Raw genomic sequence first — 23,434 nt, 5'->3', positions numbered from 1 at the left:
TAGATCAAGGGAAGTAATAGTGCCACTGTATTCTGCTCTGGTCAGACCTCACCTGGAGTACTGTGTCCAGTTCTGGGCACCACAGTTCAAGAAGGACACTGACAAACTGGAACGTGTCCAGAGGAGGGCAACCAAAATGGTCAAAGGCCTGGAAACGATGCCTTATGAGGAACGGCTAAGGGAGCTGGGCATGTTTAGCCTGGAGAAGAGGAGGTTAAGGGGTGATATGATAGCCATGTTCAAATATATAAAAGGATGTCACATAGAGGAGGGAGAAAGGTTGTTTTCTGCTGCTCCAGAGAAGCGGACACGGAGCAATGGATCCAAACTACAAGAAAGAAGATTCCACCTAAACATTAGGAAGAACTTCCTGACAGTAAGAGCTGTTCGACAGTAGAATTTGCTGCCAAGGAGTGTGGTGGAGTCTCCTTCTTTGGAGGTCTTTAAGCAAAGGCTTGACAACCATATGTCAGGAGTGCTCTGATGGTGTTTCCTGCTTGGCAGGGGGTTGGACTCGATGGCCCTTGTGGTCTCTTCCAACTCTATGATTCTATGATTCTATACCTCAGCCTGTCTCCTAACTGTCTCCCTACCTATCTCCCACCCTCTCCAACCACAATTCCAACCCTCTCAAATTAACTGTCTCTCCAGAACCTCTCCTTTTAAACTCTCCCTCCTGGAACCACGGCCAATCAGAGGCTGCCATTCATTAACAATTTGCAGGCAGGAAAAAAAAGAAAGAAACACTTGTTCATCCAACCTGTCCAGCAAAACCAACTTTTTCGTCACAGAGGTTTCTTCAGGGATTTATGTACTACTGATTGACCAAAGGGAGCAGGCCCCTGGATACACTTGTCAACTTTACCAGCCAGGATGGACAGAGATCAAGAGAACAAGAAGCTGCTTGCAACATTGCAAGGGTCCTGTTCACATCAGCAGACCACAGAAACAGAAATCTATCCCACAAAATGTGGGAAGGTGCTGCACTTCCCAGAATAGTTTCCTTTTACTTCTCTTGTGGCTCAGTTGTATTTACAATTGTTCATTTAGCAGAAATGTCCCCAGTGAACTGTTTCCCATCACTGCGTCTTCATGGCAGCAAGACATGGAACTAAAGGCATGAAGCTGTACCAGAAAAATTAGCAAGCAATATTAGATAGATATAATATATCACAGTGGTTTACATTTGCATATATATATATATATAATCAAAAATTAAAAGCAAAATAATTAGAGACAAACACCAGCAGACCATTGCGGGCGATGTGCTTTAAATTGCCTGCAAAGGCTTCGTGGGACAGAAAAGTTTTCTGCTCATTCATGAGTTCCATATAGATATAAGCATAAGCAAAGAGATGGAAGCTGGAAATGAGCTGATGCAAGAACCAACAGATTCGCTACAGATTGCTGGCCACTGGGAAAACCTTATTGCAGTGATGGGAAACACTGTAACTTAGTGGCAGAACGTGTTGTCTGCATGCAGAAGGTCCCAGGTCCAGCTCCTGGTGTCTCCGAGGTAGTAGGGCTTGATCAGACTCCCACCTGAAACCCTAGAGAGCTTCTCCACAGTGCTGAAGCAGAACCATCAAATTGTGAAGTTGGCAGGGACCCTGAGGGTCATCTAGTCCAACCCTCTCCAATGCAGGAAAATGTATTAGGTGGACTACAACTCTAATAATATTTGATCATACTGGCTGGGGGTATCTTAATCTTCCCTCCACAAAAAGGTGGTTGAAATCAATCCTAGGTGCACTTTTCATTGCAGGATTTAAATGGCAGACCAACAAGGACAGTGTCATTTGCAATAATATCAAACAATGCCTCCACAATTCAACCACCTAGCATTTGCGGTTTTTCTTCCGCAAAAGGTATGTGAAGCTTGGTTGTAAGAATGAAATAACAGTATAAACAATACTATCTTTACTTGTAAATCAACACTGTTGCAATATATATGGAGCTATATCAGTGGGAAGCTTGCTTTATATCAGTTATTCAAACTGGCCTCCCCCAGCCCCGATAATTTATATCAGTTGATTCTGAAAGGGGCTGAGGCTATAAATGACCCAGAGGGCCAGCAAATATGTGGGAGGAACTGTAAACAGCAGAGGCCAGGAAGATAAGTTCAGATGGTGATGATTTGGTTATTAACAGTCCATTATTAAGAAGGTTTGGGGGCGTTTCCTTTCCCTTTGACCTCACTTACAATCCTCTACAACTCAGGATAATACTTTATACATCTGATATTGGGCTATACGTATGCCTAATTTTGATAATTTCTGAAATGACTGTTCTTTTTGGATCTGATCTAGATGCGAAACACTGGGAAATACTGCCCCCTAGTGCTTATTTGTGAATTTAAGATGCTGTTTATCTGCTTTCTCTTGTTTGCTTGAGCTATCTGGATTTGTTTCTACAGAAGTTATTCCGTGCCCAACAGATTATCCTTATTCCCTGCAGGATTTTGTTGTGTTTCCTAGATACCAGTAAAGGGCCTCATTTCCAGTCCCAAAGATAAGTGTGCTGCTCATGGGTGTAAGCAAGGGGGGCAACTGCCCCCCATCAAGCAAAACAATAGAAATACTTAAGTAACTAACCAATCATGTCGGTTCTGCACCTCCTAACAAAAGTCCTGTCCCCCCACAAACAAAAATCCAGGCTACGCCCATGGTGCTGTCTGCAACAATGCTTCATTTCTGGAAAAGAGAGGTCATGTTTGCTTGGGGACCAACTGACTTCTTCACTCTTAAATAAATATGGTTAGGTTGCGAATGCTCGAGGGTAAAAGGACAATCTGCACATGCACAGAAAAACTCTTCTTGTAGTTACTGACAGAAGAGTGTGTAGTGGTTAGAATGCATGGAGACATGGTTCTAGCTCTAACTGAGCCACAAAGATCACTGGGTAGACTTAAGCCACTTATAGCTCAGCCTAACCTACCTCAGAACATTGTTGTGAAGATAAATGGGGATGAGGGACAGACAGACAGACAGACAGACAGACAGACAGACAGAAATAAATAAATAAATAAATAAATAAATATTAAATTTGATGTAACCTGGCATTGGTTTGTTAAAAAATTGGAAAACAAATATTATTTGGCAGATAAATAAATGTTCTGGAAACCCAGATTCTGGAGCTGCAGATATTAAGACAATCTCTTCCAACATAGAAAGTTAAGGAAGCTGTATCAGTTTGTAAGAAGAGCAATCTGTCTTGCAGAAGTTGCCATTGATTCCAAGTCTCTTATTGCTGTTATGAGCCGTGTCTTGATAGCAGAGCCGGAGGCGGCGCGAAACAGCAATGGCGGTCCTCTTCAGTTGTTGAAGAGGGGCTCCGCGGAAAAGGGTCGTGCGCTGCGGCACAGCGACGACCCGTTTAGGAAAACCACGGGTAGAGTGAGCCCGTGGCCGTGGGATTCGGCGGGCACCAGGAGCGACCTCGGATACGTAGAAGGGACCCCGTAAGGGGCTCCGGAACGTGGAGGGGGTAGCGGTGCTGTGAATCCATCGCTCTTTCCGCGGAAGCGAAGCCGCGCGGCTGCTGCTGATGAGCGCTGACCTTTCTTCTTTGAACATTTGATTGGAAACAACAAACTCGTGAGTAAGAAATTTGAGGCTTTATTTGGACATCAAATTGGTGAATTTCGGCTGAAAGCGGGAGACGCTAAAAAGGAAGTCAGTCTTCCGTCCCTGTTTAAAGTACTGAGCAAAGTTTTTTTAAAGCGGAAGCGTTGAAAGGAGTTTAAAAGAAGTTGGAACTTACCCTGCAAGTTTGGATTTGATTGTGAGACTGTGCTATACCTCTCTATATTTTGTGGATTATAAAGTTATAAGCCCCAGCTCACGGGCTGCCTGGATACAAAGTAACATCAGACTGTGGCAACTGTGTATAGAGACATAAAGTTACATTGGGCTACTTTGCAGTTACAAAAAAGGAACTGTTGTTCACACCTTCGCAAAGAACCTTTATCATCTGCAGTTTAAAGTGAATTTAGAGGGTTTCCCCCCCTTATTTTGGATTTTACCATATTTGGGAATTAAATGGTGGAAACTTTTGGGGAGCTCCCCCTGCTGGATTGTGGAAATATAAACCTCTGAGAACTGCTGGTTGTTTTGGAAATCTTTTTGCCTGGATGATTGCTTTTCCCATGGGATTTACAATTTGACCTTGAAACCTAGACAGTTGTGGAATGAGTGTGGCAGGAAAAACAAGGGCTGCCAAGAAAGCAAAACAAACTGAACTATTGCAATCAACTTTGCCTGTGCAGCCACGTAGATCATCTGTTCCAATTGTGACAGGTCTGCAAGAAGGACAATTTAAACAGCCAGTTTTGGAGGATATGGCTGCAGGAGGATTAGACCCTATTTCAAAAGAAATATTGGATCAACTGGCAGCATTAAATAAGAAAGCTGATGAACAAGCGGCTAAATTTGACCAGGTTACAGCAACGATTAATAAGTTGACAGACCAAGTTGCTCAAAACACACAGGCGATAGGAAATTTTGAAAAGACTATATCAGAGAACCGAAAATTAGCTGAGGACGCAAACACGAAAGCAGACCAAAACAAAAAAAGGATTGAGGAATTAAGAGGGGAAGTAAGACCACTGAGTAGACAGGTCACTGAACAACAGGCCTATCTGTCTATGGCGGAGCTGAAAAACCGGGAAAGTAATCTTAGGATTAGAAATATTCCAGAACTAGAAAAGGAAGATTTGGCTGGCTTTTTGACTGCAGAAATATCCAAGTTCTGGGGTTTGGCAGAAGAGAAAGACTTCAAAATCGTCACCGCTTTTAGATTGGGAAGAGTGGCCAAGAAAGATAAACCAAGGGATTGCTTGATCATATTGAGATACAAGCAAGAAAAAGACAACATACTTGGCCTACATTTTAAAAACCCATTGGTGATACAGGGAAAGACAGCAGAAATCTTCAGAGACATACCAAAACAATTGTTGGACTTAAGAACTACATACAAGGATCTGGCAAGATTATTAAGAAACAACACAATCCCTTACAGGTGGGAATTCCCCCAAGGATTATCTTTTAATTTGAAAGGGAAGAAGGTGAGAATCAGAACAGCAGAAGAGCAAGAAAAATTCCTAAACGATCACGGGGAGGACCTTCGAAAAGGGACAGCAGGTACCTGGCCACCCCCCACGCCTGGTACAAAAGATCCACCTCCAGACATAGACGAGAAGGGAGACAACCCCATCGGCTAACAAGCTGATCCAGGATGTCTCTGCAGCTTTTTAGTTGGAATATCCATGGGGCAAATTCCCCTGAAAAAAGGAAAAGGATTTTTCACATTTTGAGGAAAGAACAACTAGACGTCATTTGTCTCCAGGAAACCCATGTGACTAGGCTCCACAGAAGAGTGCTAATAAACAAGCGACTAGGCCAAGAATTTATTTCATCAGCTAAAGAAAAGAAAAGGGGAGTCGTGATATATGCAAAGGAGAGCCTAGCACCAAAATTTGTGTTCAAAGATGAACAAGGAAGAATTTTGGCGATCGAAATACAATCACAAGGAGAAAAATTTTTGATAATTGGAATTTATGCACCAAATGAGGGGAAATCTGAATTTTATGGGAAGCTGCATGAGACAATGCTGGACCATATGGACTATAATAACATCATTCTGATGGGAGATATGAATGGGGTTGTCTCCACACACATGGATAAGTCACAAAATCAAAATGTGACTAAAGATGGCAGACTACCAAAGACTTTTTTTGAACTCACAGACAATATGGACTTGATTGATATCTGGAGGACAAAGAACCCCCTAGGTAGAGAGGGAACATTCTTTTCTGAGGCCCACCTATCCTGGACAAGAATCGACCAAATCTGGATATCTAGAGGACTGGCACCCAAGACCAAAAAAGTAGAGATCTGCCCTAAAACTTGCTCCGACCATAACCCCTTGAAAATGGACTTGAGACTTACACCAGCTGGATCCTTCAGATGGAGAATGAATGATGCATTGTTTAGAGACCAGGAGATAGTGAAGAAGGCCCAAAAGACGATGAAAGACTACTTTGAACTAAATTTGAACACTTCGGTGGAAAAAAAACAATCTGGGACGCAAGCAAAGCTGTTATGAGAGGGTTTCTGATACAGCAGAATTCTATTAAGAAAAAACTCTGGAACGGTAAAAAGGACAAGATCTTGGAAAGGATAAAAGACGGAGAGAAAAAGTTGAGACTAAATCCAAAATCAAAAGAAGTTTTGAGAGAAATAAAATTCCATCAAGCACAATATGCAAAACTGATAAATCAAGAAGTTGAATGGAAAATCAAACAGATGAAACAAAGATCATTTGAATCGGCAAATAAATGTGGGAAGCTGCTATCATGGCAGCTGAAAAAGAGACAAAAACTGAACTTTGTTACCAATCTAGAGGTCGAAGGAGAATGTATTCAGAAACCAGAGGAAATTAGAAAGTGTTTCCAGAGATATTTTAAAAAATTGTTTTCCCAAGGACCCCAAGTGGAGACTGAAATAAATAAATTTTTAAAAAGCTATGGCCTACAAAAACTAACACAAGACAAACAAACTGACCTGAATTATAAAATAACCCAACAGGAAATCGAAAATGCCATTCAGAACATGCAACTAGGCAAATCCCCGGGCCCAGATGGACTTACCTCCAAATACTATAAGATATTGAAGGAATACCTGACTCAGCCATTGATGGAGGTATGTAATCAAATTATGGAAGGGAAGGGGGCACCAGAATCGTGGAAAGAGGCATTCATCACTTTGATACCAAAATTGGAATCTGAAAAGACTCAACTTAAGAACTACCGTCCCATCTCACTCCTAAACGTGGATTACAAGATTTTTGCTGACATTTTGGCAAATAGATTGAAAAAAGTCTTAAATGGAGTTATTCATAAAGACCAAGCAGGCTTTCTCCCTGGCAGGCATTTGTCAGATAATACTAGGAACATTGTTGACGTTCTGGAACTTCTACAGACAAATTTGAATACAAAAGCAGTTTTGATATTTATAGACGCGGAGAAGGCCTTTGACAATATATCTTGGAAATTTATGAAGAAGAATTTGGAAGGGATGGGAGTGGGAAGGGCGTTCCAAAATGGCATAGATGCAATATATTCAGAACAAAAGGCTAAATTGATAGTAAACAATGTGGTGACAGAAGAGTTTAAAATTGAAAAAGGAACACGACAGGGGTGCCCCCTATCACCCTTGCTATTTATTTCTGTCCTTGAGGTTTTGCTAAATTTGATCAGGAAGGATCAGCAGGTGGAAGGAATACAGGTCGGAGGAAAACAATATAAACTGAAGGCCTTTGCAGATGACTTGGTTTTGACATTACAGGAGCCGGTGTCCAGCACAAAAAGAGTATTGGAATTAATTTCTGAGTTTGGTCGGGTGGCGGGATTCAAGTTAAACAAACAAAAAACTAAGGTTTTGGCAAAAAACTTGACACCTTTAGAAATAGATGGGTTTCAGAAGGAAACAGAACTAAACGTTGTTAATAAAGTGAAATACCTGGGGGTCAACTTGACTGGGAAAAATTTGAATCTGTTTAAAGATAATTATGAAAAATGTTGGTCTGAAATTAAAAAGGATCTAGAAATCTGGTCAAGATTGAAACTTTCCTTGTTGGGAAGAATTGTAGCAGTAAAGATGAATGTATTGCCAAAAATGCTGTTTCTGTTCCAGACCCTACAGATCGTGGACAGAGTGGAATGTTTTGGAAAGTGGCAGAGGGACATTATGAAGTTTGTCTGGCAGGGCAAAAAGCCCCGAATAAAATTTAAAATATTAACAGATGCAAAGGAAAGAGGGGGTTTTGCCCTGCCGGACTTAAGGTTGTATTATGAAGCTGCATCCCTCTGCTGGCTGAAAGATTGGTTTTTGCTAGAAAACACTGATGTCCTAGATCTGGAAGGGTTCAACAATGCTTTTGGGTGGCATGCATATTTGTGGTACGACAAGGTAAAGTCTCATAAGTTGTTTAAAAACCATATTGTAAGGAAATCTCTGTTTTCTGTCTGGACTAAATACAAGGACTTATTTGAAAACAAGACTCCGAGGTGGTTATCACCGATGGAGGCTAAAGCCACAAAAATACTTAATATGGGGGGTGGCTGGGCAAAATACTGTGAAATAATAGAAAGAGTGGGTGACACTTGGAGGTTGCAGAGCTTTGAAAAATTGAAAGGGAAGGTGCGAGACTGGTTTCACTATGCCCAAATTTTAGAGATCTTTAAAAAAGATAAAAAAATTGGTTTCCAGGTGGAAAAATCAAAATTAGAACTAGAATTACTTGAACCTAAGACGAAAGTGCTTTCAAGAATGTACAACTTGCTGCTTAAATGGAATACTCAAGATGAGACAGTCAAATCAGCCATGATAAAATGGGCACAAGATATTGGATACAACATTATGTTTGAGGACTGGGAAAGGTTATGGACCACCGGTATGAAATTTACGGCATGTAGTGCCTTAAAGGAAAATATTATGAAAATGATGTACAGGTGGTACATGACCCCAGTCAAACTTGCAAAGATATACCATTTGTCTGATAATAAATGTTGGAAATGTAAGGAGGCTGAAGGAACTTTTTACCACCTCTGGTGGACATGCCCGAGGGTGAAGGCCTTCTGGGAAATGATTTATAACGAGTTGAAAAAGGTATTTAAGTATACCTTTCAGAAGAAACCAGAGGCCTTCCTCTTGGGCATTGTGGGCCAGAGGATACCTAAGAAAGACAGAACCTTCTTTCTATATGCAACGACTGCAGCAAGAATTCTCATAGCTAAATACTGGAAGGCACAGGAGCTACCCACACTGGAAGAATGGCACACACAACTGATGGACTATATGCAACTAGCCGAAATGACTGGCAGAATCCGAGACCTGGGAGAAGAGGCTGCGGAAGAGGATTGGAAAAAATTTAAGGACTATTTACAAAAACATTATAAGATATATGAATGTTAAAAATTTGCTAAGGTTTGAGGTAAATATGCTTCAGTATTGAAATTCGGAGTTGATAGAAACAAAGTTAATGATTGAGAAAAGTTTTAATTTCAGAGTGAATAATTAGATGAAAATACAAAAACACAGGAAACAAGGTATTAATTTGCTGTTTATATTTATTATAAAGAATGCAGGGATGGAGGAGATGGGGAAGTCCAGTGGATGATGAAAAAAAAAAAAAAGACTTCGAAAAATGAATTTTTTCTTGTTTAATTTCTTTTTCTTTCTGTAAAACCGCTTTTGTTGTGTTATTGATGATGGATTTAGATTCTGGAAAAAAGCAATAAAAAAAATTTATAAAAAAAAAAAAAAAAAAGATAGCAGAGCCTCATGACACGGCAAATTGCTGTCTGTCAATTAGCATTTCCACAGTGCATCTACACAGTTGTGTGCTGGCTGCAATGTATTGCTGAGTTAGCCCAGTCTGATGCTGCCAAAACTCATTGGACTTAGATCTGGCTGTTTTATTACTAAAGAGGCATGCACGTTGACAGCAGAATGCAGATGATGAATTTAATTTTTTTTAAAGGAAGGAAGGATGCATAATAATAATGTATTATTTATACCCCGCCCATCTGGCTGAGTTTCCCCAGCCACTCTGGGCAGCTCCCAATCAAGTGTTAAAAACAGTACAGCGTTAAATATTAAAAACTTCCCTGAACAGGGCTGCCTTCAGATGTCTTTTAAAGATAGGATAGCTGCTTAATAATAATAATAATTTACCAGCAAGGAAAGAACAGCCTAGCTCAACCTGGATTTAAACAGCTCATTCTCTCATTCAGGGATGCTTTTCATCCTTCATTTTTACTCCGACTAGAGAATTAGTCTCTTGCAGGACTGTGTCTTCAATTGCACTTATGTATAAGTATACCTAAAAACAACAATAAACAATCAAGGAGGAAATGTTTCTCATTTGTGGGTCAACAGCTAACGACATTTTAATCTTTTCGCTCTGATGAATGTAAAAAAAAAAAAAAATTCTCTAAGAATCAGGCCGCTGCATGTAGCAACTTTGAAGGTACAAGGTTCATGTTGGTGCCAAGTTGTAATCCCTCTTAAAATTACACCTTCATATTCTGAAGCAATGATAATCCTATTATCTCATTTCTTCATCCTTTCGTTTCCTTATTTAAATGCAGATCTTCTGGGAACAAATTCAGATAGCTCCAGCAGATTGCTCCTCTCTGCAACATGCTGCTCAGGTAAAGAAAATGCCCACACAGATGCAACTTTGCAACAGGCAGCTCTTGCAAAACTTCAAGACCCACTATTGGTCTCGTCTGCTCAAACAGCTGGAGACTGTCTCCACATGTAAGGGAAGTCCCTAACTCACCAAGGGTTTGAGACCCATCAGCTACCCTCCCCTGGTTCAGCTAGCCAGTCAAAGCCATTCCCAGGGTGTTGCTGCTGTCACATGCTGACGGCTTCTAGGAGCCACAGGTGAGAGCTGAGTGCAGGGTGGGGACCAAAGGTGAGCAACCTATCCCAGAAGGAGCATGATGTGTCCTCCACCAGAGGTCCTACCCTCCTCTAACACTCCACACACGAGTAAATAACCACTTAATATGTTTATTCCAAAATTTCATTGTAGGTCATTAATTCCTGTAGGCAGGTGAAATAGATTTAGTAATCATTAATATTAAGTAAGTAATCAACCAAGTCACATTAGGCTAAAGCACAGAGCCTTATTTTTTTTTTTAAGAAAGGCTGCATGTTTCCCTCTGCTACCACTACAGCATAGAATGAAGTTGAGGTTGGTTGGGCTCAGCAACAGCAAGCCTTCTCATAGAAAGTCAAGTAGCAACTAATTACTATGCATGTCCTCCCAGGGAATATGTAATTTACATTCATGTACATACATTCTGAAAATATATGCACGGGGAAACAGTTGTGAGTAATTTATTTAAATTGAAATTTCCCCCGTGCTTTAAATTGCAGTAATAGCAATATACTTAAAATGTGTGAAGCATCATGTAACATTATGAGAAACAAATCCAGATGGCCCAAGCACTTCTGGGCTGCACACACATCATACATTTAATGGTCCTTTAAAACAATCCTGGGACCCATAAGGGGGCCAGGAATTGTAGCTCCGTGAGGGGATAAATGGCTGTTTCTAGCATTCTTTGGCAGAGACAATGTGCTTACCCCTGCTTTTCAGAGGGAGGCAGCTGCCAGATCAGCAGAGCTTGGCACTTGTGATATTCTGGCACCAGGTCCCTCCCACTCCTCTCCATCACTGCAGCCCTTTTTCTGGCTTCTCTGGAAAATGTGACATGCAGGAAGCCAGCACTTTTGACTCCTTTCATGTGCTAGAAATGCTGAGGACAAAATGTGATGGGTGAGACGGCACTTTTTCCTCTCATGCCGTTGGGCCCGCTCTCACTTAGATAAATTGCCCCCACCTCACTGAACAACCCTTTACCTGAAGGTTTCTTTCCTTTTTCCCTTAAAAATTCTAGCCCCAGAGTATGCTGCAAAGGAGCTTTGTGAAGGGGTAACTAGTAAGTTGGAGTATCAGACAGGTTTTCTTTAAATAAACAATAAAGATTTATTTAAGGCAAGATAGTATATAACAAATGGATTCAACTTAGGTTAGTTCAGAAATACAGTGCAATTTCACTTTAAATTTGTCCTCAGTTTTTGCATTATGGTTTGGTTCTTTTTTTCTGGTGATACTTTCTTTCAGTTATCCACCCCCTTTAACAATCCTGCTCCTGAGGTACTTTAAGTAATACAGTGGTACCTCTGGTTACAAACTTAACTCGTTCGGAGGTCCATTCTAATAATAATAATAATTTATTATTTATACTCCGCCCATCTGGCTGGGCTTCCCCAGCCACTCTGGGTGGCTTCCAAAAAAATATTAAAATACTGTAATACATCAAACATTAAAAGCTTCCCTAAACAGGGCTGCCTTCAGATGTAGACCACAGGGCTCTCCACACTCCCTCCCTTCACTGGGTCTGGGAGTTTCTTCTTTTCCTTAGAAGAATCTATCTCTCCCCTCCAGACTAGATTTGAGTCCCAAGTAGGCTGTTCCTTTCCAGCTTCTACTTCTCCTGGTTCAGCCTCTGCCTCCCAGTAAATTTCTGGTCTATTCCTCCTTCAGGACACCACACTCTGTCCTTCACAATACACTCAGAGTGGAAGTTGTTTTTTCCAGAACCAACTCTTTCTCCCATTCACTCTTTATACCTCAGCCTGTCTCCTAACCTGTCTCCCTACCTATCTCCCACCTTCTCCAACCACAATTCCAACCCACTTCAACCAACCCTCTCATCAAACTAACTATCTCTCCAAAACCTCTCCTTTTAAACTCTCCCTCCTGGAACCACGGCCAATCAGAGGCTGCCATTCATTAACTATTTGCAGGCAGGGAAATAAAAAGAAAAAAAACAACCTGTCCAGCAAAACCAACGTTTTTGACACACAAAACCTGGCCCATTTTTTGTTTTATAAAAGAAGAGAAGGAAGGCAAACCAGAAGCAAGTGTTGAATGGTTTCTTTAAATATAAGGCTCATTATTGTTTCACAGGATGTGTATGGCTTTAAGGGCCAGAGCAAATAACATGACCTAGTTTTACAGCTGTGAAGCAGTTTAGCAGGTGATGTTAAGTTATGTTAATTAAGCTGTTATGTTAAGCTGTTATGTTAATTAAGCACGTAGCTCTCTCAATACCCTGATGGATGGGTCATGCTTATTGATATATTGTAATTTAGTGTAAAAGGAGTTTCTGTTTTTGTTATTAAAACCTAGCAAAAGTTACTTTTGCGTTTCTTGAAATGTGTGGTCTCCCCAGCACGCCTTCTGCAGCGCAACTACCGTTTTTCGTCCCCTAGGACGCTCTGTCCCATAGGACGCACCTAGTTTTTTTGGGGGGAAATAAAGGAAAAAAATTTCCCTTTATTCCCCCCCCCAAACCAGGTCGGGGAACAGCGGGATGGCGGCACTGCGCCTCCCCGCTGTCCCCCGAGCTTGTGGGACTGGCCGATGTCTGCCCGAAGCGCAGGGCGCTCTGCTTCAGGGCGCCCCGCGCGCCGGGCGGCAGGCTGCTATCCGCAGCCTAGGGAGCCCTGCGGGAACTATCCTGCTGATAGCTTCCTGAAGCCTGGAGAGCGAGAGGGGTCGGTGCGCACCGACCCCTCTCGCTCTCCAAACTTCAGCGAAAGCCTGTATTCACCCCATAGGATGCACACAGATTTCCCCTTAATTTTTGGAGGGGAAAAAGTGCGTCCTATAGGGCGAAAAATACGGTAATCTGCAGAATAGCCAACAGCAAGAGGGGTCAAGCACTGGGCACTGGAAAGGGGAAGAAGAGCAGACAATAAGCACATTAGGGATGCGGACTCAGTGAGTGTGCAAACTCCAGAAAGGCGAATGAGTGGTGGTGATTTTGTGTGAATGAGGTGCGCATGACACTACTGCACCACCACGGGCAGGTCAGCTGGTAGCGCATGGGACTCTTAATCTGAGGGTCGTGGGTCCAAGCTCCACGCTGGGCAAAAGATTTCTGCTCTGCGGGGGGGGGGCGCTAGATGATCATCAGGGTTCCTTCCAATTGTACGATTCTACGATCCCCCCTCTTGTCTCGCTTGTCACTGTGCTGAATTGTGGCACAATGGGTCAGTGCCCTGTTAACCAGAAGTCGAGCCCACGCAGGGACGGCTTTCGGCGGGATTCGTGCACTGCAGGCGGGGTTGGACTAGATGACCCTTGGGGACCTCTTCCAACTCTCCAATTGTGCGAATTGCCGTCAGCAGTTTGCCACAAAGACTCGCACTCGCGGTTGCCCGAGGAGGAAAGCAGCAGGCAGCAGCGCGGAGCCCGCGGCAGCGAGTCCCGCGGATCCCTCCTAATCCAACCCTCCTCCTCCCCGCGCCTGCGCTGAGCGTAACAACAGGGCCCTCTTTGTGACGCAGGCGACGTATGCAAATGATGAGGGACACAGAAGGGTGCCACGCCCCTCCGGAGCGCTTCTTGGGGCTGCTCGCAAGAGGCGGCGGGAACAGATCCGATCGCCGAAGAGATGAGGAGGGTGGCGGGCTCGATGGACTCCCAGGGCGAGCACCGCGCCGATTACTTCCGACGCTCCAACCTGTTCGTAATGGTGGCGATCTTGGTTGGCCTGACCTATTACGGGGTGAGCGCAGCCTCCCTGCAGGCTCCCGGGGCAGCTGGTGCGGGGAAGCGCGGGGTGCCACGGCTCCAAAGGGCACCGGGGGGGGGGACGTGAGGGGATCATAGTCATAGCTGCCAACTTTTCCCTTTTCTTGCAAATTCGGAATAAGGGAATTTCCCTTTTAAAAAGGGAAACGTTGACAGCTAGGATCATAGTCCAACCCGGAACATTTCGCCCGAGACTCGAACGCGCGACCTGGAAGTTAAAGTCTTCGTCCTCCATTGGCTGAGCTATGTCTCTCTTGCCGTGGGAACCAGAGATGGGAAGGCTTGGAGGGGATCCCTGTGTACCGTACTTAGCTTTGAAGATGTTAGGGATGAGCCCGCCCAAATCAAGCGTGGTTTTTTTTAAAGTCACATTTATTTCACGGGGAGAATTTACAGGATTCAGAAGGGCGCCGCACTGAGTTCAGTGGGCATTACTCCACTGCAACTGGGCAAAGGGTAGAAGCCTCAAGCAGGTGTTTAAACTCTTCCACTGAAATGAATGGGTTGGAAAAAAACAAAACAAACCCCGGAATCTTGAGTTGTGTTTTCTGCTGCTCTGAAATCCCTCCACTCAAGGGTTTTTGGGAGCTGAATCCCTGATTGGAGTCCAGTATAAATATGTTTTCCACCGTAGTGCACTTTTAGTGCATTTCATGAAGACAGCCGGCTTCACTGTACTGGTGAGGTTTATTCTGGAAGTACATTATATGGTAATTGTGATTTATTTTTTTAGGGGGATCTAGACCGAGATCTCATCAGCTGTGGGCTTTCTTGCCTACGTCCAGTGTTTCAGGGTCCTCCACACCCTGCATTGTAAAATGCAAGGGTCAGAACCTTTTTCAGCCGTGGGCCGGTCCACCGTCCCTCAGACCATGTGGTGGGCTGGACTATTTTTTTTGGGGGGGGGAATGAACAAATTATTCCCACAAATAACCCAGAGATGCATTTTAAATAAGAGCACATATTCTACTCATGTAAAAACACCAGGCAGGCCCCACAAATAACCCAGAGATGTATTTTAAATAAAAGGACACATTCTACTTATGTAAAAACACACTGATTCCTGGACCGTCTGTGGGCCAGATTGAGAAGGCGATTGGGCTGGATCTGGCCCACTGGCCTTAGGTTGCCTACCCTTGGTCAAATGGCTGCTAATTTCTGGATTGTGCCACATTGTATTGATATCCCCGAATTTCATATATTATGTATGGATACTGGGGGATAAACACAAAAGTTGTGAATTCTGATGTTGCAGGATGATGGGTTATGTTGACACGTATATACAGTGGTACCTCGGGTTACATATGCTTCAGGTTAAATACGCCTCAGGTTACAGACTCCGCTAACCCATAAATATTACCTCGGGTTAAGAACTTTGCTTCAGGATGAGAACAGAAATTGTGCTCCGGTGGTGCAGCAGCAGCGGGAGGCCCCATTAGCTAAAGTGGTGCTTCAGGTTAAGAACGGACCTCCGGAACAAATTAAGTACGTAACCAGAGGTACCACTGTATGCCGCTTAGGAATTAGGAATATTAAGTGGTATAGCTGAAGTAAATAAAACAATACCTCCTGTATGCTTACTTAAATGTATATCTCTTTCTCCCCTCCCCCTCCTCACACCTCAGTTGGCAGTCTTTTCACCCTCAACAATCCCCTATGACCTTCTGGGACCATTAGGCACCTTCACTAAATATTTGGTGGAAAACCATAAAACTCTTCTCAATATCGGGTAAGCTGAATTCTCATCTTCTACCTGTTTACATTCCTTCTGCTCACCCAACAGTGGGGATTTTGGTTGAGTAATATAATATGCAGCCATATGTATGTGTTTCTCCTTGCATATTGGGAGGGACAAGTGAAATGTAAGAGCAAGCTACAGTCAAGCAATGTATTTTGAGATGATAGAGTCATAGATGATAGAGTCATAGAATTGTAGAGTTTCTAACAATGGACCCAGGGCCTCATTCTTTTCTCTTCCTTCCTTGTTAATTGTAAAAACCAGTCCGACACATGTGTGAAGGGTGGATCGGGACAGGCTGTCTAGCCTTTGTTCTTCTTCCTCTGGTAGTTTTCCAGCCCATAATTATCTCCCCTTAGCACTTTTGTCACCTGGGTTAAAGCATAGCTCTCAACTTACAGATTTGAAAATAAGGGACCAGCAGCCTCAAAAATAAGGGACCAGCAGCCAAAATAAGGGATTTTGGCTTGACTTACACACAAATCCCGCACTCATGGAGCCAGGCTGCTTTGCCTGCAACTGACTGTCTTTTGCAGGGGGTTGGACTAGATGATCCTAAGGGTCTACAACTCCCACCAAAGAAGAGTGGCAGACAAAACTGATGAACGACGTCCAGATGGCAAAGCTTACAGGCACAATTAGAAACCAGAAAGAGGACCTCTTTAATAAAGAATGGGGAAAGCTTATCATTTATTTGGAAAGCTATTGTAAATAATAATAATAATAATAATAATAATAATAATAATAATTATTATTATTATTATTATTATTATTATTTATTATTTATACCCCGCCCATCTGGCTGGGCCTCCCCAGCCACTCTGGGCGGCTTCCATAAAAACCAAAAATACAGTAAAATATCACACGTTAAAAACTTCCCTGAACAGGGCTGCCTTAAGATGTCTTCTGAATGTCAGGTAGTTGTTTATCTCTTTGACATCTGCTGGAAGGGCGTTCCACAGGGCGGGCGCCACTACCGAGAAGGCCCTCTGCCTGGTTCCCTGTAGCTTTGCTTCTCGCAATGAGGGAACCGCCAGAAGGCCCTCGGCGCTGGACCTCAGCGTCTGGGCAGAATGATGGGGGTGGAGATGCTCCTTCAGGTATACTGGACCGAGGCCGTTTAGGGCTTTAAAGGTCAGCACCAACACTTTGAATTGTGCTCGGAAACATACTGGGAGCCAATGTAGGTCTTTCAAGACCGGTGTTATTGTAAAGAGTTACATACATTGGTAAGATTGACAGAAAACTTGTAGTAAAAATTTGAATTATGGATGGACAAATGATTTATAAAAATAGAGTTATGAAAGGGATGCAGAGGGGGAAATCACTGCACTGGTTGGAGGGTATGCTAAGCAGCACGTTGGGGCTGCCATCGTCCTGGGACAAGGAGTTCCATCGGCCCTACCCCGCCTGAGAGAGAGGGAGGGAGGGAGAGAGACTCTTGCCCATGCCGCCCGTGAGCCCGGCATGAGGCGGTTGCGGTGCGGCGGCTGAAGTGCCGCCCTTCTGTGTCCTTCCCCATCCCCTCCTCTTCCTCCTCCCTCAGGCCGCCTCCTCAGCCGCAGCCACCGCTGCCGCCTCCGGCTTCCCCTAGCAGCGCGGCAGAAGTCTTGCAAGAGGGGCTGCCTGCCCGCCCGCCGCCACCCGTCTCCTCACAATGTGCCCCTGAGGGGGAAAAAGGAGAGACGGAGGCACAGCAGCTCATGCACGCGCTCTCTCTTGCTCTCTCGAGGCGGAGGACCCCGAGCCGCTGCTTCCCTCCCGAGCTTGGCGAGCATGAAACCCGGGAAATTTAAGGGACATCATCAATAAGGGACAGCAGCGGGACACAGCGCTGGGATAAGGGAGTTTCCCGCCAAATAAGGGACGGTTGGCAGCTATGGGTTAAAGAGCAGCTCCATACATGCCTTACTCCACTCAGACTGTGTAATGTTTCTGGTCCGGTTTAGGCTATGCATAACTTGTTATTAGAAATATGCACATGAATGTAAAGGGCAGGGCAGAATGATTGCCTGCTTTTTGAAAACCCCGTTCCTGCACCTGAACTTTATTCAGCATGCAAGTAGTACAGAGGGAGCCATACAATAAGACAAGCTGATCTTTGGTACCCTTCAGAGGCAGTGGCATGAGAGGCAGATAGAGCCTATGGCAGAGCCTATTGTGTGTTTCTCTTGCACAAGCCATGCTTACCGAAATGAAGAGGCATTGCACAAAGCATATTTGTGTTGCTTCAGTGAACTCCTGTCCATTTCACAAGGGCTTGCATGAGAAATAACAGGGTTGTGTCCCATGTTAATTAGCTGGTGATTGGGAATGTGTTTGGCTTTCCCCCTGGGAATACCTAAATGTTTTGGGCTAACCCTTATCTTGCTTTAATTTACGCCAGTTACAAATGGTGTTATTTTCCTTCCTTTCAGATATTTAATTACCTGGTTAATCCACATCGGGGAAGCATTATTTGCCCTCAAGCTATGCAAGTAAGCTATTTTTATTTTATTTTGGGTCTCTCTTCTACCTCCACCTCCCTCTGCCCTCTCCTAAACAGCAGAATGTTTAGGACTGTGTCTGGGCTTGTAAGCTGGTTTCCTGGGTACGGATATGGGGTGTTGTGCATGAGCACTGCCTGAAGTGGTATGGAAGTGACACACAGGTTTTAATAATCTTCACAACCTATCTGCAAGAATTGGGTCTAAAGTAAATTCTGTCAAGGACCGACTTCGGAGCTGTTGTTGAATTTGCTTTTTAAAAAGCAACCAGTGCTTTCCAACATTGAACCAATGAGGTGTGCTGTGCATTGGAACCCAACCCAGCTGTGGCAGGTGAACTTACCCTGATCCTTTTGTCAGGTTTCTTAAAAAATAATAATAAAGGCGCTGGTACTAGTTTACAAAGCCTTATACATCTGAGGACCAGGATACCTAAAAGGCTGTCTTGCACCTTATATATACAACTGATGGTTGCATTCTGCAGGAGAGGGCCTCTTGCAGATACCATCTCATCAGGAGATCTGCTCCGTATAATGCGGGAACTGGACCTTAAATTTTGGTGGCACCTACCCCTGAGAACTCTGTCTATTGTCTTTTAGGCACCTCTTAAAGACCTTCCTCTTCTAAGAAGCCTTTTAATCAGAATTTTATCCTGGCCTTTATCTGCATTGTGTTTATATATGCCTTTATTGTTGATGATTTTGTATTGTTAATTGCTTTGGGATGTATAAATGAAGTAAGCAAAATAAAAGAACATAAAAGAAGCACAAGAAGGAGCCAGTGACTGTGTAAGTAGGCTGGTCTGTGTGAGTGCCAGTAGAGGAGTAACAATATGATGGTTCTAAATCCCAAATATATGCACTTGGATTCAAAACCCTGTTTCGAGGTTATCTGGAACTAGTGACTGCATTGCTGATATCTTTCCTTCGTTGGTGTATCACATGCCACCCTGGAAAGTTCCCTGAAGGCTTCTGGTGAGGGAGCAGGGGTGTGGATGACAGCCCAACTTCAGTTTCCGCCCATCCTCCAAGCAGCTGAGGGCAAAATAGACATCTATCTACTTAACTTGGATTTTAAGTAATACATGCAGAAATGTCAGGCTTTATCTGTCTGTCTCTTCACTGCAGGATGAAAGGCATCACAGACCCTTCAACTCAGCGGTTGTGGTTGGTTCAAACATTTTTCTTTGGAATAGGATCTCTCTACTTTTTGTTGACCTACAACCCCCGGAAGAAAAGCTGGTGAAGGATTCAGCCAGAAGAGAAGGTTCCAATGCATTCTAGCTTTGGGGTATATTTTTCAGGGAGAGGGATGGGTGTATTCCTAAATATTTTTTGTGCGTTCAGAAGTGTGGCAATCTTTCACTTGGAAAGAGAAATTTCTTTCAGACGTTTCCTCTGCAGGTTTTGCAGCTGTGGGCAAAGCGAGGAAACTAGCTTGTGACAATGGGGGATGGAGCCTTTCTTTTTAGATCAAGGAAATAAAGCCAGTTCTTAATGGTCAGGACCAAAATGCCAACACTCACAAGATATCTGCATAGGACCAATTTAAAATAGGGGTGACAAACAGAGCAAGCACAGAGCAACCTATAGTCTCTACTTCTCAGGTCTAACAGTAGCCTTATTCATAAACTGAGCTGTATAGAAGTGTGGTGAGGCATCTTCCTTTGGGCCCAACTTGCACCTGTCTGTTGCTCCCCTGGTTTTGCCTGCATGGCTGGATTGCCCTCTATAAGTGATTGTATGGATAGTCCCCTTCATTTATGAGCCTCTTTCTCCCCTCCCCCGCCACCCTTTTTACAGGTAAGGATTGCAGATTAAGCAGGTCTGTGAGCACTGATCTCTACATGCAGCCACACTGTGTCCAGGGTGTAGCTGTGACTGGGAGGCAAGGTGGCATTTTCATTCTCTGTCATTTGCACCATAGACCAAGAGGGCTAATGCTACTCCATTAGTACTTTTAGCTGTGCTTAATAACAACAACAACAACAACAACAACAACAACAACAACAACAACAAATTACTATTAAAAAATAATGTGCAACAGTGCAGATTATCCTTGTTGGGCATCCAGTTTTAGCAGGTGGCTTGGTTAACTTTTCTTCCCCTTTCTTGAGAAATAAACCTCTTCTATTTCTCACCCACCTTCCCACCCAGAGTTTAAAGGGGTTTATCCGCCGTAGATGTGGTCAGCATTGCATCCCGAACATCTTGCAATCTTTCTCCACAAACGCTGCCACCACCCCTCTGATTTATAATGGTCTACCAGCAGGTTTTGCTCTTATGTTTTCTTGGTGCTCTCTTAACAACCTGCATGCATTGCAAAGCACTTTAGTTAATAACCGTGGCACTAAACTCTTGGGCATGGCGCAAGCTTTTCTTGAAGTGCAAAAGGCTGTGAGAGAGAAAGCGGTGACCACATAAGAACTGCAGTCAAGACCAAGAAATCCCACTGGGGCAGTTTTCTTTCTCAGAGATCCAACCTGCTGTTAAAAGGTAGTTTTATATTACATGCCTTAAATTCTTTAGGGGAGATGCCCCCCCAAGAAATACATCAAAGCAGGTCTACTAGTTTCAATCTGAGAGAAAGCTTTGATAGAGCTTTCATTAGGCATTCCTCATCCAAGCTGTGTCGTGATAGACAGAGCTGTCTGTGGGGAAGGTTTAGAAACAGCACGTTAGTTGGATTAGGAGGAAGTAGTTAACAGTGCCTGTCAGATGAGTGGGTGTCTAATTCATAGATGTGTTGGCCAATGTGTTTAGTATCTACATGTTTAGTATCTACATGTTATGCAATGCCACCACCCAGATCCGAGAAAGGAAAATTACTGGTGCAGTTTTTCCCTGGCATGGCATTGCTTGGCAGAGTGAAGTGGTTTACAAGATTTTACCCTCTCTAGAGAGACTTTTCACTAGTATAAGCTCAGGGGCAGAACGAGGGTGAGAAGCAAAGGGCACCAGCATGGAGCTTCAATAAACCCCTCCACCCCACCAACTTTTTAGCATTTTGTAGTGCTTGCCATTGTTATGTTGGTGCAGGAGACAGATCCGCTGATTCTGTGCCTGAGCAAATATATAAAGGTTATGACTCAGCCACATTGGACCATAGTTCTTGCCTATGGTTTGGACTTTTAATTCTCTTGATGATTTCTGCTGAAATGCCCTATAATGTCCTTCAAACTCTGTGTCTCATTTGGATTTATTTTTAGGCAGCTCTTAAGAACACTGCTGCTCATAGTTTTAGCTCAGCATTTTGCCTTTGTGCTTGAACACCCTGCATATTCCATCATGCTTGTTCTATTGAGAATCACCTCTTTAACACATTACGTTTTACCTGGGTATTGTCTGGATGATTAAAGGTAGCTTCTGCTGTTCTTTATACTGTTAATACTTGAAGGGAAATATGGTGAGCTGTTTGACTGTTGCATCTTGTGATAAAAATGTGTCCTAAGATAGGGTGCTTAATTGGTATAATGCTGCATTTTGAGCTGATAATTTCTGAGAGCTGTCTCACTGCTGGCCTTGAATAAAGCTAATAATTCTCTCTAAAATATAATGCATGCCCTGAAATTGTTACAAAGGATGGGGGGGTTCACATCCTTAAAGCAGGGGTGCCAAAACACAAAGTATAGGGCCTCCTAAGAATTCTTAATGCAGCCTGGGTTTCCCCACCACCTTCTAGGAAACTTTGAACAATAACCAGGCCTTAATAGGATGAAGGGGTTGACTCAACAATACAGTGGTACCTTGGGTTAAGTACTTAATTTGTTTTGGAGGTCTGTACTTAACCTGGAACTGTTCTTAACCTGAAGCACCACTTTAGCTAATGGGGCCTCCTGCTGCTGTCGCGCCGCCGGAGCACAATTTCTGTTCTCATCCTGAAGCAAAGTTCTTAACCTGAAGCAATATTTCTGGGTTAGCGGAGTCTGTAACCTGAAGCTTATGTAACCCGAAGCGTATGTAACCCGAGGTACCACTGTACCTGCTTTTGTGTGTCATCGTATTGGGTTCTTTCCTCAGTTCCCTCTGTTTGCAGCAGGAATGCTAAGGAGTTGGTGAGGAAATGCGCTTGGGCATCCCAGGAACACGGCCAGATAATTTGTAAAAGTGTGCATGTGTTAACACTACAAATGTGGTAAGAGCAAATGGCTTGCCAAATCAGGTGCAACCATTTTGGATTACTCTCATTGTAGTGTCTGACTTGAGGCAGAATTTAACCCTTGCCCATCTGCCAAATTGGGAATTAGACATTCTCATCCCCGCCCTATTGAGTGGGTATAGACAGGTCTGCCCTGATCTCTCAAGCAAATATCTCCCTTCCCCTAAGACTGCTTTGATTTTTGACTAGGAAGGGGGGGGGCTGTTTGTGTGAGTGCATGTGTGACAGTGTAGGGTGATCGCATCCACTTTTGTCCATACCCACCACTGGCATGTTGCCGCCAGAGGGTTGGCAAAGGGTGATGTGACAAAACTGTGCATTGCCCTTGCTGGAGAATATGCAGGAATCTGTCTTTGCTTGCAACTGGCCTGAGAACATATTGTCCACATTGGAATGCCCAGTCAGTTTATATATGGAGTTTCACAGTAGCCCTGTAAAGGGCAATCTCTCCTCAAGCCAACATTAAGCATAAAAAAGAAAAGAAAAGGTTAACAACACAACGCTCCAGGCATTAAAAATAGCAGTAAAGATGTTTGGAAACCAGACTAACAAAATATTTGAAAGTCTTCTGAAAAAATGTGGCTTGACTTGCCTGTGAAAAAGTGGGAGGGAAGAGGTCAAGATAGATAAACTTCTGGGAACGGAATGTCATAGTCTCTCAGCACCAGCACAGGAAAGTCATCGCCATCTTTTTCAGCTGCCTGCAGGAATTCATTGCATACAAGGACATTTTGCAATATGCATATTAAAAGGGTTAATGTTATATGCAGGATGATACTTGGGTAGATAGCAGGAACAGTGCAAGCCATTTTGTTAGCTGAGGCAAAGGACATGTTTCCGCATTTCCCCATTATTTCCACGAAATCTG

At 43.5% G+C, this 23,434-nt stretch overlaps 1 protein-coding gene across 1 annotated transcript; it reads left to right on the top strand.

Annotated features, from left to right (window-relative positions):
- The first annotated feature begins 14,000 nt into the window (after positions 1–14,000).
- Positions 14,001–20,378, top strand: TMEM254 (transmembrane protein 254). The gene is made up of 4 exons (XM_053388178.1): positions 14,001–14,158; positions 15,810–15,913; positions 18,340–18,399; positions 19,536–20,378. The coding sequence occupies exons 1-4, from the start codon at positions 14,045–14,047 to the stop codon at positions 19,651–19,653; spliced, it is 396 nt and encodes a 131-aa protein (XP_053244153.1). The 5' UTR covers positions 14,001–14,044; the 3' UTR covers positions 19,654–20,378.
- The last annotated feature ends 3,056 nt before the right edge of the window (positions 20,379–23,434 follow it).

This window comes from Podarcis raffonei, chromosome 5, assembly GCF_027172205.1.
Source record: "Podarcis raffonei isolate rPodRaf1 chromosome 5, rPodRaf1.pri, whole genome shotgun sequence".
Taxonomy (NCBI): Eukaryota; Metazoa; Chordata; class Lepidosauria; order Squamata; family Lacertidae; genus Podarcis; species Podarcis raffonei.
Note: the sequence above shows the minus strand (reverse complement) of the source record. Positions and strands in the feature narration are given on the sequence as shown.

Bases quoted from the DNA above. Each gene is read 5' to 3' on its own strand.
- TMEM254 (XM_053388178.1), top strand. From the start codon at position 14,045: ATGAGGAGGGTGGCGGGCTCGATGGACTCCCAGGGCGAGCACCGCGCC. The intron at 14,159-15,809 runs GTGAGCGCAGCC...CTCACACCTCAG, and splicing joins TTGGCCTGACCTATTACGGG to TTGGCAGTCTTTTCACCCTC. The intron at 15,914-18,339 runs GTAAGCTGAATT...CCTTCCTTTCAG, and splicing joins AAAACTCTTCTCAATATCGG to ATATTTAATTACCTGGTTAA.